This window comes from Mesoplodon mirus, assembly GCF_964341445.2.
Source record: "Mesoplodon mirus genome assembly, chromosome: 19".
Taxonomy (NCBI): Eukaryota; Metazoa; Chordata; class Mammalia; order Artiodactyla; family Ziphiidae; genus Mesoplodon; species Mesoplodon mirus.
In genome coordinates, this window is record NC_138995.1 from 4,254,569 (window position 1) to 4,275,210 (window position 20,642).

General features: G+C 49.0%; 1 protein-coding gene across 1 annotated transcript; it reads right to left on the reverse strand.

Moving 5' to 3' along the window:
* Positions 1-5,900: 5,900 nt before the first annotated feature.
* Positions 5,901-6,561, reverse strand: LOC309794353 (V-type proton ATPase subunit e 1-like). The gene has a single exon (XM_082605756.1). It carries the CDS (start codon positions 6,382-6,384, stop codon positions 6,139-6,141), a length of 246 nt encoding a protein of 81 aa, XP_082461882.1. The 5' UTR covers positions 6,385-6,561; the 3' UTR covers positions 5,901-6,138.
* Between the last annotated feature and the right edge of the window lie 14,081 nt (positions 6,562-20,642).

Here is a 20,642-nt window from a genome sequence, read left to right on the forward strand (position 1 = left end):
CTGTGGCTATGACTCATGCCATCGCTCTTAGTACTATTGCTACCAGCATTATCACGGTTAGGACTGGTGTCACTATTGCTACCAGTATGAATACTATTATCACTGGTATGAGTACCACGGCTATTACTACCAGTATCATTGCTACTATTAATACTATTACCGTTATTACTACGATCAGTAGTACATTGCTATTGCTACAGCTTCTAGTATTACTGCTGTTAGTATTATTACTATCAGCATTATTGCTACTATGGCTAGTACTACTGCTGCGGCTATGACTCATGCCATCGCTCTTAGTACTATTGCTACCAGCATTATCACGGTTATGTCTAGTGTCACTATTGCTACCAGCATGAATACTATTATCACTGGTATGAGTACCACGGCTATTACTACCATTGCTACTATTAATACTATTACCGTTATTACTACGATCAGTAGTACGGCGCTATTGCTACAGCTTCTAGTATTACTGCTGTTAGTATTATTACTATCAGCATTATTGCTACTACGGCTAGTACTACTGCTGCGGCTATGACTCATGCCATCGCTCTTAGTACTATTGCTACCAGCATTATCACGGTTAGGACTGGTGTCACTATTGCTACCAGTATTAATACTATTGTCACTGGTATGAATACCACGGCTATTACTACCATTGCTACTATTAATACTATTACCGTTATTACTACGATCAGTAGTACGGCGCTATTGCTACAGCTTCTAGTATTACTGCTGTTAGTATTATTACTATCAGCATTATTGCTACTATGGCTATTAACTACTGCTGCGACTATTTTGTCAAGGCAGAAGAACTCTGTCCTCCAAAATTCTTCAAGGAGGGACAATCACCTCTCCTGCAGGCTGAGTTCTGGACTCTTGGATCAGGAACACAACTAAAAGTCCAATCCTTTGCAGAACCAAAGGGGTCAAGGTCTTCCCGGGCCTCCAGTGCTACAGCACCTGGCTGCACCCACCATGGTGGGGGAAAGCCCTTTGGCAATCACTGGCTGGAGGCCGCAGAGGCCTGGAGCATGGCCTCCTTCCCCTGCATTTGCATTTGGGGGGTTCATCTCCCTGGAATGGGGCCGCGATCTTCCCCAGACGGTCGGCAGGGTCCCCCTGGGCCAGACTCAGGTTTTAAAATGTTTCAACCTTTTGCCCTTCCTGAGCAAACAGATGGGATTTATGGGGGAGGCTGCTTCCCAGTGGCTCTTCCCCACCCACATCCTATCTTCTCAGGGTCAGACGTGAAACAAAACAGTGCACCTCTCCACGCTTTTGAAGCCAGGGAAGGGAACACCTCATTTTTCTAGAAAGACCCAAGTACTGCAGGAAGATGTCAAAAGCACTTGGAGCTGTGGCGTCCTTTGCACGTTTCTTTGGGAGAGAAACGGAGAAAATGTGACACTGAACTCAAAAAAGAAAATTCTTTTGGAATTCAGAATACAATCCACACACCTGGATTTAACAAATGGAGCAAAAATTTCTTGCAGAGATAGTGAGGACAGAGCCTGGCTGGCAGCTCCTGGTGGAAGTGGGTGAGGTTAAACTATGGAGTCCCAACTATGGGACTTTCCTCTCCCTGCTCTGAGCAGCCAGACTTACTCTCTGGGAAAAACTGAAAAACTACCTCCATCAGAGGCAAGGATTGTCCTAGAATTGATTGAATGCATATCGATTTTCACTTGTGGTTTTCCCTAATTATTGTATTAGTACATGATCATTAGCGATCATTTGGGAAACAGAAAAAGGTAGAAAGAGGAGAATCCTGTGTTCAGAGAGAACCTCTGTTGATCTTTGGTGAATTTCCTTTCAGTCTTTTTTTGGTACATTTTTAAACAACGATATTGTACTGCAGATTATGTTTTGTATTTTTAAATTTACCACAACAAAGATTTTTCTTTCCCCCTCCCACCTGAGTTACCTAGCCAGGCAGACACCACCTGGACCAGCTTCTCTAAGCCAGTCACCTGGAGGTGACTGTGACCCTGCCTTCTCCCTCTGCCCAAAGCCCATGAACGCCCAAGTCCTGTCAGGGTGGCCCCCTCAGTATCTCTCAGCCCACCCACTTCTCTCCATCCCCTCGGCCACGCCGCCCAGAAGTGGAGGGAAGCACTTTAGAAATATTTGGCTGTGAGCTTCTCACCAGGGCTGGGCTAAGGTCTCCTCCCAGGTTCCCTGGCTCCCACTCTGACCTCCAACCATCCATTCTCCACACTGTAGCCAGAACACGCTTTCAAAATGCAAATGTGATCATGTCCCCCACCCTGATTAAAACCTCAATTGCTGTAGCCCACTGCTCCTAGGATAAAGACCGGATTCCTCCTCCAGGAAGCCTCCCTGACTGCACACATGAACACACCCACTTCATGGCACCACACGCCCCCGACTGCCATTCTCGAGGGTGTTGGCGGGTCCACCGCCCAGCATCCCTGAACCACAGCACCTTTGGGAACCCCCCCATCGGCAGTGCTCAGCCAAGAGCAAGCACTCCGAGAATGCATCTGTGGATGAATGAGCGCCATCCATAAACAGTGTGGGAGCAGCATTATTATTCACATCGCGATTTCTTAAGTCTTGCCTTCTTGCTGAAAGTTGGGATACGTGATCGCGCAGTGTGGTGCATCTCTACACAGCCACAAAATTTTGGCATTGCCATCTTAAACGCTGAGGGTGGTGTGATCACTCCAATTTCATCTGGTTCTTAGTCTATAGACTTTCTGGGGAAATAGCTCAGCAAAAAAGTGGAGACTAGAGACAGTGGTCCCTGAAAACCCTGTTAGTTACCTGCATCCTTGCCTCCCAGGCATGGAAGGAGCAGCCCCAACCTGGGATGTCCCCTCTCCTGGGGTCAGGAGATGCAGCTGTGCTGTGACCATTATACTAATCACTGAAGACCACTGTCAAAGAGGGAGCCGCCTGGGGCCATTCTTTTTTTTTTTTTGCGGTACGCGGGCCTCTCACTGTTGTGGCCTCTCCCGTTGCAGAGCACAGGCTCCGGATGCGCAGGCTCAGGGGCCATGGCTCACGGGCCCAGCCGCTCTGCGGCATGTGGGATCTTCCTGGACCGGGGCACGAACCCATGTTCCCTGCATCGGCAGGCGGACTCTCAACCACTGCGCCATCAGGGAAGCCCCGCCTGGGGCCATTCTGAAAGGCAGCTGCCCAGGTGAGCTGAAGCCACAGGTCCAGCCCAAACAAAACAACTGTTGGAATCTTCCCAGGGGCCAGCTTCTGAACTGTCTCTCCTCGACTATACTTTGGGGTTAGGTCCCCCTGGGACCAATGCAACAATGACACAGGAAGAGGTTACTGAGGTGAAACGTGGAGCCTGAGGTTTGCTGGGACCCATCCCTGCTGACACTTTAGGGTTTTCCTAAGGTTCCCTAAGGTTTGCCATCACTGTTCTTTTGGTTAAAATAATAATTCTCTTCCAAAGGGGCAGGTGGTGAGGTTTGTGACTTTTGCTTTTGGCAAAGAAACAAGGGGAAAAACAAACCCACACAGTCTGGAAGGAAAGGAGCTGGCCAAAGAGTGAGATTTGGACCTAGTTCCTTAGCATCTGGGCCACGAATGGAGAAAATGAAGTGTTTCAGCCTCAAAATCATCGTCATTCTGATCAACATCACCGCCGTCATCATAAAGTGTGTCCAGCCCTGAGCCAAGGCTGTGGGCACTATTACCGTCTGTATTTTAGGGACAAGAAAGTGGAGGTTTAGACTCAAGATGTCAGGGCTTCTAAGTGGCAGGGCTGGGCCTGCCCCGCACGCAGATGCCTTACCTGGGCATCCTTGTCTGCGGTGTCTGCTCCCCAGACGTCCAGGCAGCTCCAGCAGGTAGAAGGCTGAGAAGTTGAAAGATCAGGTTGAGTGGGGACCTTGGGCCCAATTTCCCCACTGGTGTGATCACTCCAATTTCATTATCAGGGGGAAGAAATCTGGCTCTTAGTCTATAGAATTTCTGGGGAAATAGCTCAGCAAAAAGTAGACACTAGAGACAGTGGTTCCTGAAAACCCTGTTAGTTATCTGCACCCTTGGCTCCCGGGGATGGAAGGGGTGGCCCCAACCCCGGATGTCCCCTCTCTGGGAGTGGGTTCTGGTCTCCCCATAGATGTCACCCCTCTTGCTCATAGGAGGGTGTAGCAGTGTTCCAGTGTGGATCCCAAGGCCACCACGTCCTAGCCACAGCACCTCAGGCAAGTTAATTACACGCCTGGAGCCTCAGTTTTCCCACCTATAAAATGGGCTCAGGGTACCTAACTCACAGATTTGCCAGGAAGCATTTTGCCCCCTCTCCTCCTCTGGGCCTTGGTGTAAATTATTTCCACCTGGAAGCCTTTCCGCTCCCATCCTGCTCGGGACAAGTAGGTTCCCGGAGCACCTCTCCTTGGACCCTCCTCACCCTTGAAATTCCTGTCCTGTGTTTGTTGTTTCCCTGAGGGCGAGGGCGGGGGCAGGGTCTGTCTTGTTGACCCTGGAACCACCAGGGTCAGCTCCAGTGCCTGGCACACAGTGGGTGCTTTTGGCATCTCTGGAGCTGGGTGGGAGAGGCGAGGATGTCCGGGGCAGCCGGGGCCTCTCAAACAATCCGAGCAATGGGCCGCCCACCAGAACGTGGTAACCTGCAGCAGCCACTGGGGGACTGAGAGGGCACAGGTGTGTTTCAGTGTCGGTGGATGTTGAGAATCTGAAAGACAGGTGCCGGGCTGCGCTGTGACATCAGATTTGGGGCTACTTCCTTTTTTTTGGTTGTTATTTTCTGTAACTTTTTATTTTGGTATAATTACAACAGAAAAGTTGCAATAATAAAGGGGATTCCCATGTACCTTCACACAGGTTCATTTACATTTTGCCCCATTCTTTCTCTATATATGTTTTCATGTAAATATAATATATACGTAAGTTGCAAACATCAGCCACTTTTCTCCCTAAACAATCTGGTGTGTGTTTCCTAAGAACACGACTTTCTAAATACAATAAAATGACCCAAATCAGGAAGTTTAACATCTCACCAGAGTATAATACAGCCGAACCTCAGAGATATCGCTGGCTCGATTCCAGACCACTGCAATAAAGCAAATATTGCAATAAATCACCTGAATTTTTTGGTTTCCCAGTGCATATGAAAGTTATGTTTATACTATACTGTAGTCTGTTAAGCGTGCAATTACATTAAGTCTGAAAAAACAACGTACATGCCTTAATTTAAAAATACTGCATTGCTAGAACATTCTAACCATCATCCGTGCCTTCAGCGAGTCGTCCTCTCTTTTGCTGGTGGAGGGCCCTGCCTGGGTGTTGATGGCCGCTGACTGATCAGGGTGGTGGCTACTGAAGGATGGCATGGCTGCGGCAATTTCTTTCTTTTTCTTTTTTAGAGAGCAGAAAAATAATTTATTCCAAAGGAGGGCAGAAATAAGAAATTCATCCTGAAAATATACTTTGGTATAATTCTGGGGGGACAGATTTTCCCTCTGAACATGTTCTACTGACTGCCCCACTGGAGTCTTATTGTCGTGTAACAGTTTTTTTTTGTTTTTTTGTTTTTTGGGGTTTTTTTTGCAGTACGCGGGCCTCTCACTGTTGTGGCCTCTCCCGTTGCGGAGCACAGGCTCCGGACGTGCAGGCTCAGAGGCCATGGCTCACGGGCCCAGCCGCTCCGTGGCATGTGGGATCTTCCCAGACCGGGGCACGAACCCGTGTCCCCTGTATCAGCAGGCGGACTCTCAACCACTGCGCCACCAGGGAAACCCATGTAACAGTTTTTAAACACTTCACGGATTCCCATGTTGTGAGCAGGCAGAGCCATCTTCAAATCCACAGTTTCCAAGGAGAGAGTAATGTTATTTCTCAGAAGAACAGCATTTTCTATCTCGGAAGAGTACATAAACATTTTATAGAGGCAGCACAGTTTAGATTCAACAGGCACATCATTCATCAAAGTGCAAAAAGGGCGACAGGAAAAAATACTGCATTGCAGAATAAGATATTCAAACGTGGTGGGAACGTTTAAGGCAGCTGATGGCCAAAGTGGGCGAGTCAAGGAAGGTGGCCTGGGTCTGGAGGTGACTTCGCATCTAGAGGAGTTCTCTTCGTGACCTCAATGACTGGGCACTGGCGAGCAGGTCTTCTTCCTCAAGGCCAATGATGCTTGAGGTACCAGATAGTTTCATTGTTCAACTGTGGTCCAAAGACAGGGTTGAGTTGGGCCAGAATTGCAATCAGCCAAAAGAGGTAGCCGCAAACGGAACAGGTCACCAACGTGGTGATGGTAACTCCCTGGCTGGGACCCTTAGGGATGAACCAGGGCACCAGGAAACCGACGAAGCCCCAGAACACGCTCGTCACGACGAGAGGCACGGTGCGGCCGGCATACGCCATGGCTGCTGCGGGAGGTGCCAGCCCTGACCCGCCGCCTCCCTCATGGCAATTTCTTTCTTTTTTTTTTAAATTAATTAATTTATTTATTTATTGGCTGCGTTGGGTCTTCGTTGCTGTGCGCAGGCTTTCTCTAGTTGCCGCCAGCGGGGCTACTCTTCTTTGCGGTGCATGGGCTTCTCATTGCGTGGCTTCTCTTATTGCGGAGCACGGGCTCTAGGTGCGCGGGCTTGAGTAGTTGCGGCGCACGGGCTCAGTAGTTGCGGCTCATGGGCTCTAGAGAGCAGGCTCAGTAGTTGTGGCGCACGGGCTTAGTTGCCCCGCGGCATGTGGGATCTTCCCGGACCAGGGCCCGAACCTGTGTCCCCTGCACTGGCAGGCGGACTCTCAACCACTGCGCCACCAGGGAAGTCCCGCGGCAATTTCTTAAAATAAGAGGTCAGGGGCTTCCCTGGTGGTGCAGTGGTTGAGAGTCCGCCTGCCAATGCAGGACACACGGGTTCGAGCCCTGGTCTGGGAAGATCCCACATGCCACGCTCCGTGGCCACGCTCAGCTGGCCCCGTGAGCCACAGTTACTGAGCCTGCGCGTCTGGAACCTGTGCTCCGCAGCAAGAGAGGCCACGATGGTGAGAGGCCCCCGCTTGCCGCACCTAGAGAAAGCCCTAGCACAGAAACGAAGACCCAACACAGCCGTAAAAAAAAAAAAAAAAAAAAGAGGTCAGGTTTGCCACATCGATTGACTTTCGTGAACAATTTGTAGCATATAGTGCTGTGTGATAGCATTTGATCCACAGTAGAACTTCTTTCAAAATTGGAGTCAGTCTTCCCAAACCCTGCTTTATCAACTAAGTTGATATAATATTCTAAATCCTTGGGACATGCCGGGCGGTCCAGTGGTTAGGACTCCGCGCTTCCACTGCAGGGGGCGCAGGTTCCACCCTTGGTTGGGGAACTAAGATCCTGCATGCCGAGCGGCGTGGCCAAAAAAAAAAAAAAAAAAATCTAAATCCTTTGTTGTCATTTCAACAATCTTCACAGCATCTTCGCCTGGAGTAGATTCCATCTCGAGAAACCACTTTCTTTGCTCATCTATAAGAAGCAACTCCTCATCCGTTCAAGTTTTATCAGGAGATTACATCAATTCAGTCACGTCTTCAGGCTCTACTTTTTTTTTTTAAACGTTATTTCCAGTGCACTTTTGTTTTCTTAATTAATTAATTTATTCTTGGCTGCCTTGCGTCTTCATTGCTGAGCACGGGCTTTCTCTAGTTGTGGCAAGCAGTGGCTACTCTTCGTTGTGGTGCGCGGGCTTCTCATTGCAGGGGCTTCTCTTGTGGAGCACGGGCTCTAGGCGTGCGGACTTCAGTAGTTGTGGCACGTGGGCTCAGTAGCTGTGGCTCGCAGGCTCTAGAGCGCAGGCTCAGTAGTTGTGGAGTGTGGACTTGGTTGCTCCGTGGCATGTGGGATCTTCCCGGACCAGGGCTCGAACCTGTGTCCCCTGAACTGGCAGGCGGATTCTTAGCCACTGTGCCACCAGGGAAGCCCCCAGGCTCCACTTCTAATTCTAGTTCTCTTGCTGTTTCCACCACATCTGCAGTGCCTTCCTCCACTAAATCCTGAACCCCTGAAAGCTGTCCATGAGGGCTGGAATCGACTTCTTCCAAACTCCTGTGTATGTCAATATTTGGACCTCTTCCCATGAACCATGAATGTTCTTAATGGCTGTTTCCCCTACAGGGATCATCTCTTGTTCGGTGCAGCCACCTTCACGGATGACCTGAGCCACAGCTTCTGGAGGACTTGCTGCAGCATCCCCCTCAGCGCCTGCGGCTCCACCTGGCACTTTTGTGCTGCGGAGGCGGCTTCTGTCCTTCAACCTCACGAACCGACCTTTGTTTCAGACTTTCCTCCTGCAGCTCCCTCCCCTCTCTCAGCCTCCGTAGAACTGGAGACAGCTGGGGCCTTGCTCCGGACTAGGCTGTAGCTTCAGGGAACGTAGCTGGTTGGATCTTCTATCAGGACCACTCAGACTTTCTCCATATCAGCAGTAAGCCTGTTTCACCTTCTTACCATCCGTGTGTTCACTGGAGCAGCACTTTAATTTCCTTCAGGAACCTTCTTTTGCATTCACAACTTGGCTGACAGTTTGGCAAGAGAGGCCTCGATTTTGGTCTGTCTTGGCTTTTAACAAGCCTTCCTCACTAAGCTTCATCGTTTCTAGCTTTTGCTTTAAAGTGAGAGACGTACGACTCTTCCTGAAACACTGAGAGGCTATCGCAGGGTTATTAATTGGCCTAATTTCAATATTGTTGTGTCTGGGAATAGGGAGGCCCGAGGAGAGGGAGAGAGGGCGGAACGGCTGGTCTATGGATTGGTCAGAACACACGTGATATTTATGGATTAAGTCCGCCTTCTAATATGGGTGTGGTTTGTGGTGCCCCCAAGCAATTACAAGAGTCACATTAAGATCACTGATCACAGATCACCATAACAAATATAACAATGGAAAAGTTGGAAACGTTGTGAGAATTACCAAAATATGACACAGAAACAGGAAGTGAGCAAATGCTGTTGGAAAAATGGCACTGACAGACTTGCTAGACGCAGGGTCGCCACAAACCAGCAATTTGTAAAAAACACAGTATCCACGAAGCGCAGTCAAGTGAAGTGCACTAAACCAAGGTTGGCCTGTACTATTAGGGCATCGTAGCATATTTCGTGTACTCTAACCTGTCACAATACTACTGTGTAACCCACAGCTCACTCTCAAGGTCATCCCAGCGAAGCCTCTAAGAAGCCTTTATTTCCGGGGTCCAGGACCCACTTGTGTGTAGTTACCCCGTTCCTTTGTCCCCTCCGATTTGGAATGGTTTCCTGGACTGTCTTTCTTTCTTGACTTGCTTTTAAGAGTGTCCTTCTGGGACTTCCCTGGTGGCACAGTGGTTAAGAATCCACCTGCCAACGCAGGGGACTCAGATTCGAGCCCTGGTCCGGGAAGATGCCACATGCCACGGACCAGCTAAGCCCGTGCACCACAACCACTGAGCCCGTGTGCCACAACTACTGAGCCCGCATGCCTAGAGCCCGTGTTCCACAACGAGAAGCCAATGCAATGAGAAGCCCGCGCACCGCAATGAACAGTAGCCTCCGCTCGCCGCAACTAGAGAAAGCCTGCATGCAGCAACGAAGACCCAACGCAGCCAAAAATAAATATAAATAAATGAATAAATTTATAACAACAACAAGGAGAGTGCCCTTCTTGTTTTGACGCATGAGTTGGGAACTCTGAAAGCCATTTGGGGCCAAGTTTGGAGAATTAAGTGTGTTATGAAACTGATGCCCACCTTTCTGGTCACATCCTGTCACGTGGCCCTGAAATGTGGCTGTGAGCGACCCTGGGTCAGGGACTCCCTCTGAGGGTGGCGCGGCCTAGCGGTCAGGAGCAGGCAGTTTAACCCCACTGCTCGGGCTCAAATCCTGACTCTGTTCCTTCCAGCCTGTGTGACCTTGGGTAAGTCACCTACCCTCTCTGTGCCTCAGTTTCCTCATCTGTGAAATGGAGATAATACTGGTAGCTACCACACGAGGCTGTTTTGAGGACTGATAAGTTAATATTTGTAAAAAGCTGAGAACAGTGCCTGGCTCGGGTGAAATGGGGAGGATTTTTGGAATATGGTGGCTGTCTGGTTTCAACCATACAATCTTAAAGATGCAGTGTGTGTCACATTAATTCTGGGTACAGTGGCTCGGTCTTATGAAAGTATTCGTGCTCCCCGCTATTCCTTTACCCTGGACTCTCCCTTTACACACACACACACACACACACACGAGGAAACACAAGACCTTCTTTCCTCCGTTGATTTTCTAAGCCCAGAACACCAGGCGGGAAGGACATTTAAACTGTCACCTGAGGCTCCCAGCCTCCAATCCACTGCCTTCCGAGACTCTGGCTGGAAAAGGATTGGTCGCCACTCCCCAGACAACTCACCGGGAGAATTCTTCCTCTTCACTGTTTTCACTATTTTAGCTAGAATCACTGAACGAGGCGGGCAGGGTGAACGTGGGGAAGGGGGCCTTGCAGAAACAAGTCCTCTTCTCGTAGGGCAGAGGAAGCAGCCTGTGGATCCAGCTCACAGGCTTCCTGCACAGGGAAATTAAATTCTCCCCCTTCCAACCGTGTGGGCTCGGTTTACAACCACACACATCCTCACCTACAGCCCAGGGCTCCTGACACCGGAAAACAGGGCCAGGCTCCCATGGGCTTCTGCTGGTCTAGTCTGGTCAGTTTCATGTTCATTCATTCACTCATTTGTTCATCCACGTGTTGCTGGTATGAGCACTTTTTGTTGCTCAGCTATTTTTATAACCATTCACTTATTATTGTGATACAATCAGACACATTTGCAGGGCTTCCTTTGTTATTCATCAGCCTTTAGTAAATAGTCCAGGTGTTGTTTTAAACACCTTACACACACTATCTCATCGACTCCTTGTGACCGCTCTATGAGATAGGTACTATTATTGGGCCCCTTGTACAGATAAGGAAATGGAAGCACAGAGAGGTTAAGGAACTTGCCCAAGATCACACAGCTAGAAGAGACCCCGCAGGGACTCTAACCCGGGGGCTCCTCATACTTTAGTTATACTCCCTTGCTTGATGATACCAGAGTTGAAAAAGATTTTTGAGATGGTGAGAGAAGCTAATGGTCACGTGGTTTGAGGACAAAGCCCAGCTCAGGCCTATCAGCTGTGGGACAAGTGTCCAAGGCGGGTGGGTCTCCCACTGGGGCTCAGAGAGGGACCTCAAAGACCACCTACACTCAGCAAGTGGAGTGGACCTGGGATCCAGCGCAGGTTTGCGGTTCTGGCTGTGCACCTGGGTGCTGTGTGCCCCGACGTAGCGGCCACGGTCACAGAGGGGCAGCTGGGTCTACGGGAAGGTTTGGCTAGCATCTGGTGCTGCCTCTTGTCTGCATGACTTTGGCCCAATGATTTAACTCGCGCCTCTGACAAGTGGGCATAATAACAATTCTTATGTCATGGGGCTGACGTGAAGACAAGATAAAGCATTTCAGCACGCTCATCTCAACAAGGCGGAGGAAAGAGGGCCCTTCACTTTGACACTGCACTGTATTTGTTACCTTGAAGCAAGCCAAGGGAAAGCTCAGGAAAGGCGGGAGTGGAGGGGGTGGCAGTGTGGTTTGAATTAAGCTGTTTATATGCACCCTTGTCCAGTGACAAATGGCTGTAGTGACGGAGCAGCGTGGTTTCAATTTTCCATCTGGGATCAGACGTCTCGTGGCTCTGCCAGCCTTGTCCGGAAGTGGGTAGGTCGTCCTAGCAGCCCTGGGAAGGGGGGAAGGTGGGTCTTGATCCTCCTGTCTGCTCCAGGCCTGGCCTGCCTGCGCCACCAGACCAGCCCGGGGAAGGGGGGGGGGGAAGACAGTGCTCACTGACCTCACCTAGGCCTCTCTGGGACTTGCTGTCCTCGCTGCTGTGTCCACACGCACCCCTGCGTGACAAGGCCATCTTATTTGGGGGGCAAAACCGTGTTAGCCCAGGTCCACGCCCATCAGTAGAGATGCTTCATCTCAATCCACCCATGGGCCAGGGCTGGTGCTTCCAGGCCAGCCCAGCAGGGAGGGTCGGGCCATATCGGCAGCCGGAAGGGCAGGCTGGGCTTCTGGTCATTTCCGTCTTGACTTCCGTAGTCCCACAGAGTGCAAGGGCTCACCACAGGCAACTCAAGCTGGAAAGAAGCTCGTGATGAAGGCAGGTCTGGGATTGAGCTCAGGGGACAGATAGGCCTGGGTGGGACCCGTGGCCTGGGGGCCTGGGCAAGGTGCTTGGCTGCGCTGGGCCTCGGTTTCCCCACCTGTAAATGGGGTATTGTGGGGTGTGCCAAGGAATAAATAGGGGATGCCTGTGAGGTGCGGTGAATTTTCCAGCCACCCGCTCCTGTGAGGAAACTTGACCTTTAGATCTCAAGTCCCCCCCCTCCCCCCCAACTAATGAACTTGGTAGAATAAAACTGGTCATTCAGGGAAAGGCATCATGGGTTTCCTTTTTGTTTCAAGTTTAAATCAGTTCATTCAGAAGGCCCTCCTTCCCCCCTTCTCCTTGAGGTGGCTTTTAATGGCCTTTGAAAACAGGAGTCAGAGCCCAGCCCTCCATGGCCCTGGACCCACCTGTGGCCCCCATTCCCCTGGAGTCAAACCCCAGTCCTTCCCACGGCCCGAAGGCTGTCCCCAGTCTGTTCTCGGCTCTCGCCGCCCCTGCCCGTGCCCTCCCTCCCTGTGGCCTCCGCTGGGCCCTTGGACCAGGCACGCGCTCTCCCCGGCACCTTGGGGCTCGCCGCGCCCTCCACCTGCAACTCTCCGCCCTCTGATGCCACTGCGCTCCTCCCTCCCCTCCATCCCCCTTTCCAAAGGTCACCTTCTCAGGGACCTGACCTCACCTTCCTGACCACTCAGTGTAAAATACCAACAGCCCCGGCCTCGGCACTCCCTGCTCCCTTCCTCGTTCTTTGATCTTTACAGCACTTCTCACCAACTGACACAGAACGTGTGTAACTTGTCTTGTTTCATGCCTGCCTCCCCCACATGAAGGTAAGCTCCATGTGGGAGCAGACACACCTGTATCTATTGTTTTTTTTCATCTGTAGTGTCTCTAGGACCCAGACAGTGCCCAACACACAGTAGGTGTTCAATAAATGTCAGATGGATGGAGGGAGGGAGGAATGGATGAATGGATGGATGGATGGATGGATGGATGGGTGGATGGATGGATGGATGGATGGATGGATGGGTGGGTGGATGGATGGGTGGGTGGATGGATGGATGGATGGGTGGATGGATGGATGGGTGGATGGATGGATGGATGGATGGATGGATGGATGGATGGGTGGATGGATGGATGGGTGGATGGATGGATGGGTGGATGGATGGATGGGTGGATGGATGGGTGGATGGGTGGATGGTAGATGATGGATGATGGATGGATGGATGGATGGACGAATGGATGGATGGGTGGATGGATGCAGATGGATGGGTAGATGGTAGATGATGGATGGATGGACAGATGAATGGATGGGTGGGTGGGTGGGTGGGTAGATGGTAGATGGTGGATGTTGGATGGATAGGTGGGTAGATGGATGGGTGGATGGGTAGATGGGTGGATGGTAGATGATGGATGATGGAGGGATGGGTGGGTGGCTGTCTTCAGGCTGCAGGCTGGGGAATCCTGCAAGTTCTGGAAGGAAGTGGGGCACAAGTCCCTTCTACTCTCCAGTTTCCTGGAACTGACCTGGGGGTTTCCTCCCTTTGTCCCCACCTGACTCCAGCAAAATGAGAGGCAGGCACAGGTGGCCCTTCACAGCACCCTGTACTTATTTAAGCAAAAAAGGGACTTGTTACAAGAACACTGTGGTTCCCACAGAATATCAAGGAGGGCTGGAGGACCAGGCAGGAGGGTTCTGCAGCCAGAAATGACACCCAAAATCACTCCACAGAATGGTCTGGTGGGACCTACCTGTGGGTGGCTGCCATACAGCCCGCCGGGGTGGGAGTCCAGACTCTCCTGTTATCTCATGTCTAGGGTTGCCAGATGAAACAGAGGTGAGCCAGTTCACTTTGAACCACACAAAAACAATAGTATTTTAGTAAAGGTATGTTCCATACAATATTTTAATGTTATTATTATTATTTTACTTTGTCTAAATCTGGTACCCCTACCTGCTATCCCTGAAGTCCCACTGCTCCCCCGAGAAAAGTCTCTGGACACCAGCTTCCTTGCACCAGGGGCTCCCAATTGGAAGTTATAGAAACACGTCCCATGCATACACCCTAGCTGCAAGGGATTCTGGGAAAGCAAGTGTCTCCAAGTTTCTACAGCACGAGGTGGGCTCAGCCTCCTGGGGTTGGGGAGCCCCTCAGACCATGGCCAGCAGCTGGGTTTAGGCTGCTGCTCTCCCATTATCTGCAGAGGCTGGGCAGGGTGAAGAACCAGATTCTCCCCAAATCTGTTGTGTGGTCCATGAGATGTGGCTTTTGAGATCCGAGCATCCTTTTCCTCAACCTATTTTCTCCACCAGAGAGTTTCACGTATCTATTTAGATACAGTCTCCACCAAAAGGAAGTAGGGCTCCTTGGAGAAATGACTGATTCCAGGACTAGAGCAAGGAAAGTACAAGGCGAGCCAGGAACACGCTGTGCCAGAAAAGCTGAGCCCAAACTGATGGGCTGTGTGAAAAGGACACGCGCCAGCTGGAAGGGGTTCCCGCCGCTCGAATCTGGGATGATTTGAGCATCAAAAAAACAAAACAAAAAAAAAACAAAAAAAAACACATTGTAATGCACTGCATAAAGTAAGAATTAATGAGTCCACAACAGTATATGCCTGTGTGTATATATATGTGTATATAACATGCGTGTATATATATTGTATATAACATGTATATTCCAAGTAATACACTTGGAATATACGTTTATAAACTACAATGTGTGTGTGAATAAGTAAACGAATACGGGAGAAGGGAAACCTCTTCCTTAGAGGAAAAGTGCCAACTGATAAATGTGGAAGGTGTAGCATAATTAGAGCAGTTACCATTTGACAGCCATCATAAAATACTTGTTTCAGGGAAGAGGCACCACTAGAGGGTAAAACTGGTGACTGAAGGTTTTCTGGGGATAGGATATTTACATAGTTCCAATGTATCTCTCTGCAAGATAATTATCTATTACCAAAAAATATAGGAACTTCACAGTGGAAAAATCTGGCAGACACCACCTTAATCAAGATCTCAAAATTGACATCAGAGCCCACAGCAAATAGACATATGCCCTTGGTAAGAGGCATTGAGAAGCTTACAATGTCACTTCTGTGAGATTCCTTCCACAAATGTGTCATCTGAATCTCATAAGGAAGAAACATAAGACAAACTTGATTTGAGGAATGCTCCACAAAATATTTGGTCAGTCATCTTTTAAAAAATGTCAACATCATAAAAGAACATAAAGTGAGGAGCTGTCCAGATTCAAGGACACTAATAAGACATGAAAACCGAATGTGATTCATTATCTGAGATCTTCTTTTGCCATAATGGACATTCCTGAGACAATCAGCAAAATCTGAATAAGGTCTGTAGATTAGATCACATAATGCATCCATGTTAACTTCCCTGATGCAGATAATTATACCAGGTGTTGTAAGAAAATGTCTCCTTCCTCAGAAGAGAATGTCCTTGTTCTTAGGAAATACTGAAGTATTTAGAGATAAAGTGGGTCTCATGTCTGCAACTCCCTCTTATATAGAAAAGAAAAAAGGCAAAGAAGATGATCAAGGAAATGCAAAACATGTTCATATCTGAGGAAGCTGCATGAAGGGTCGAGGGGAATTCTTTGGAGCATCTGTGTGGCTTTTCTGCAAGTCTGAAATGACGTCAAAAGAAAAAAATTTAAAAACCAGAAATCTGTCTAGCAAATCTAAAGCTAACTAAAATGCACCTGTTTGTCCCTGCTGCTCTGCTGTGGTCTCCCTTCCCTGAGGACAGCAGGGGCTGCTGCCTGAAGGCTCAGGGCAGGGTTTTAGATGGAAAGAAACGGCAGGAATGCACAACCTATTTGTTAAAATGATGGTATACAACTAACATGTATACAGCACTTATTACGTACCAGGCTTCCAAATGTTTTTTAAAAACTGTCCTAACTTCTCTGAATCTCGTAACAACCATACAAAGTAGCTGCTATTGCGGTACCATTCACAATAGCCAAGACGTGGAAACCACCTAAATGTAAACCGAGGAACGGGTGAAGATGCGGCGCATATATACAACGGAACACTACTCAGCCAGAAAAAAAACCATAATGCCATTCGCAGCAACATGGGTGGACCTAGAGATGATCACGTAAGTGAAGTCAGACAGAGAAAGACAAATACCATAGGATGTCACTTCTATGTGGAATCTAAAATATGACCCAAACGAACTTATCTACGAAACACAAACAGACTCACAGACATCGAGAACAGACTCGTGGTTGCCAAGGCGGGGGGGGGAGTGGGGGAGGGATGGAGTGGGAGTTTGGGATGAGCAGACGCAAACCATTATATAGAGAATGCATAAACAACAAGGTCCTACTGTAGAGCACAGGGAACTATAGTCAATATCCTGTGATAGACCAGAATGGAAAAGACTATGAAAAAATATATATATGTGTATGACTGAGTCACCTTGCTGTACAGCAGAAATTAACACAACACTGTAAATCCACTATAGTTCCATAAAATAAATTTAAAAAAAAAACAAAGTAGCTGCTATTATTGTTCCCATTTTATATATGAGGAAACTGATGCACAGAGAGGTTGAGTAACCCGTCCAAGGTTTCACAGAGTATAAGTAGTAGAGCTGGGATTTGAACCCAGGCCCACTGGCTCCAGATTCTTTTCCCACCCCTCAAAAGTGTCATGTTGGGAAGATTTAAAGATTCAAACTATGAGGGGCTGAAAAGGGAAAATGGGACAGGGCACAGACTGGAGACTGGAGCTACATCACTCACTCATTCCCAGAGTGCTGCCCCAACAGTGAGCTACAGAGGGGCTGGGGCAAAGACCCCAAAGAGTGAATGGTGGCAAATCCAAGTGTCCACGGAGATAAGCTATCACGTGGACAACCAGCTACCACTGCTCAGCCTGCAGGACTGGTGTCTACCTGTTAGACTGGGTTGAACAGTATCCCTCCCAAATTCATGCCTTCCTGGGACCTCAGAATGTGACCTTGTTTTGAACTGGGATCTTTGCAGATGTAATTAGTTAAGGATCTTGAGATGGCCATGTAAGCTGGGGCAGGGTGACTGGAGTGATGCGGTCGTAAGCCAAGGGATGCCTGGGGCCCCCAGAAGCTGGAAGAGGCAGGAAGGACCCTCCCCTGGAATCTTCAGAGAGCGCGTGGCCCTGCCCACACCTTGATTTCAGACTTCTGGCTTCCAGAACTGTGAGAGAATACATTGCTGTTGTTTAAGTCATGGGACTTGTGGTCATTTGTTACAGCAGCTCTAAGGAACTACACCTGTGGAAGTTCACAAGTGAGCTGCACCTTAACTACCCAAGGTCCCTTCTCCCATTCTTCTTCATAGGACCCGCTTTACAGTTGGATTTGCAATGTGCTCAGGAAAAAATATGCATCTCTCCCAACTTCCTTGCAGCTAGGAATGGCTGTGGGACCCAATTCTGACCAACAAGTTGTCAGTGGAAATTTACCGGCTGCGACTTCTGGGAAAGCTATGCTTCCATTGTTTTTCTGGGTGCGTCAGACTTGGGTTCTACTCACCCAGCGATGGCAGAGTAGCTAAAATCAGACCAACCATTCTATACGTGGCAACCACAAACTCCAGACAAAATATAAAATACAACTCTCTGATGGTTATTGGGAGAAGCAAAGGCAGGCAGAAACTGCATGGGAGTCAACACTTGGAGGAAGGCGACTGCACTGTGTGAGTCTCCAGTGTTTTTCAACTTTTTGCCTGAACACAGCCCTAGTCAGCATCCTATAGGGGTGGCTAAACGTCTAAAAGAAGCCTCAGATCTTGAAGAACCAGAGGATGCAGCAGCTGGAAAGTGAGAAGGGAACCTCCACAAAGGAGAGGGTTGCAGAAGGGGAATGCCAGATTCTGGGTACAAGCTCTGCCCAAGTCTCTGGCTGACCCCTGAACCATGCAGGCACACAGCAGACTCCCAGCAGCTCGGCGAAGGCCAACAGAACCGAGAGTGATTTCAGTTACCGGCCACTGCAGCCGAGTAGAGTTTGAGTCCAGACAAGTTAATTCCCTGCTCAAACGCAATGTAACAATCTAGAATCTCCAGGAGGCCTTCCTGACAATGTCCAAGATATCATCTAAAATTACTAGACATACAAAGAAATAAACAAACCAAAAAATGTGTCCATCCTCAAGAGAAGAGGTCAGCACACTATGGCCCAGGGGATGGCTGTCTGCTTTTTCTTTTTTTTTTTTTTTTTGGTTTACTTTTAAAAATGAAGTTTTACTGGAACACAGTCATGCTCATCCACTTACATATCGTCTATGGCTGCTCTCAGACTACAACCACAAAGTTAAATCGTGACAGAGATGCTATTGCTCACAACCCTAAAATATTTATCAATTGGATCCTTTAAGAAAAAGTATGCCAACCCCTGTTCAAGAGAAAAGACAGTAAATGGTGAATGGTCCAGATACAGGGATTAGCTGATCTATATCTATGTTGAAGTCATAAAGAAAAATACATTCAAAATAAATGAAAAAATGAGAAATTTCACCAAGAATTAGAAAATTAGGAAAAGAACCAACTGGACATTCTAGAATTGAAAAATACAATATCTATAATAAAAGGGGGCAAAATCAACTGCCATATGCCTTCTGCCTTTTGAAATGTCTCTTCCTTTCTGGAATGTCTATGACTTGCTGGAGGGAACCAGTCATCTTTCTTTTTTTAAAAATTAACTGATTCATTAATTAATTTATTTTTGGCTGCGTTGGGTCTTTGTTCATGCGCGTGGGCTTTCTCTAGTTGTGGCGAGCGGGGGCTACTCTGTTGCATGAGTGGGCTTCTCATTGCGGTGGCTTCTCTTGTTGCAGAACACAAGCTCTAGGTGCACCGGCTTCAGTAGTTGTGGCACGCAGGCTCCGTAGTTGTGGCTCATGGGCTTGGTTGCTCTGTGGCATGTGAGATCTTCCTGGGCCAGGGCTCGAACCTGTGTCTCCTGCATTGGCAGGCAGATTCTTAACCACTGCACCACCAGAGAAGTCCAAAGCAGTCATCTTTCAACCACAGGGACACGTGCCATGTGCTGAGGATGGCAGAGCAGCAAGTGGGAAGGAACCTGGTCCTTGAGAACTTCCCGAGCACTGCACCCTGCTCATCTAGGACATGGGAACTTCTCACAGCATCCTCACCCTCCTACCTTCCACTGTGGCTGGGTCTCTGTTACCTGCAGCCCAACACACTCCTAGCTGACATTTTGACAAAGAAAATCTAATTAGGATTTGAATTATTATATTTGACAAGTATATTGAATTAGCAAGTTGTTGATGGAGACGTGTGCTTAGTAGATGAGACAGCATGTGTCTGGTGCCCATTCAGTCCTGGCACATAGTGGCACTTGGCACAGGTGAGTTCCTTTGCCATCCTCCTGGGTCAGATAGGGGCGGGGGCAGTGGGCCTGGGCTAGTGACAGCAGGATGGAGAGGAAATATCCTTGGGACCACAGCCATGTCTGGTGTAAGGTGAGAGCAGGTGAGCGGGGAGCCTGCTGCCCGACGAGCCAGCCCATCCCCGTCCAGCGTGGTGGCAGCCAGGTCCCACAGGGAGGCCTTCTGCCCACCTCGGAGGCAGGCCAGGCACTGACAGAAGAATTGGTTTAACGGTCTGTCTCCCTGGCCCCTGGGTGAAGGCTGCTACCAGTTTAGTTGGCCAAGATGAAAGAGTCAAAGGAATGCCATGAGGTTTTCAACACCTGGGCCTTTGGCAACACATTTATTTTTTTAAGGGGCTAAAAGACCTTTTAAGGCCCGGTGGTCGTCTAGGACAGGTTTTGGTTTGGTGTGAAAAACTGGAAGGAAAATGGATAAAACAAACAAACAAAATTGAACCCAGTAAGACATAACGGTTTCAGGACCACCTACAAAGCTGTAGGGTTTTTGTTTTTCCTTTATAGAATGAAGTGGCCATGGTTTGAGGAGCCAAGATTCCATAGCTCAGGTCACCCCTTCCGTGGGTCCCCAGGGCCCTCTGGGCAGGGCGGAGGAGGGAAAGGCAGGTCTCTGCTGGGAGCCAGAATCAGGAAAGAGGATTTAAAGTAGATCTAGTCTGAGGATCTTCCAGCTTCTGCTTGTATTCTTCCAAGGATGAGGAGCTCACTCCCTCTTCACAAGGGCCATTTCATGTTTGGAAGTTCCACCCATTTGAATCTTCTTTATTGTGTTTGGTAGAAATCTGTCCCCCTGTGGCATGTAACCACTGGCACCAGTTCCATGCCGCAAAGCAATATAGTGATCAAACGGGGCAGCTGTGTGTGCCCACCAAGGGCTGAGCACGTCTCAAGTCCGACCTCATGTAATCCGCATAACCACCCCTTGGAGCAGACACTGTTATTATTTCCCTCTAACGGAGGAGGCCACTGATGCACAGAGAGGTTGAGCGACTTGCCCGGCGTCACACAGCTGGTGAGAGCTGATGTGGGAGTCAAACCCCGGCATGTCTGCGTCCTAGC

What these genes read in the sequence shown, in the direction of transcription:
- LOC309794353 (XM_082605756.1), bottom strand. Translation starts at nt 6,384, where the DNA reads ATGGCGTATGCCGGCCGCACCGTGCCTCTCGTCGTGACGAGCGTGTTC.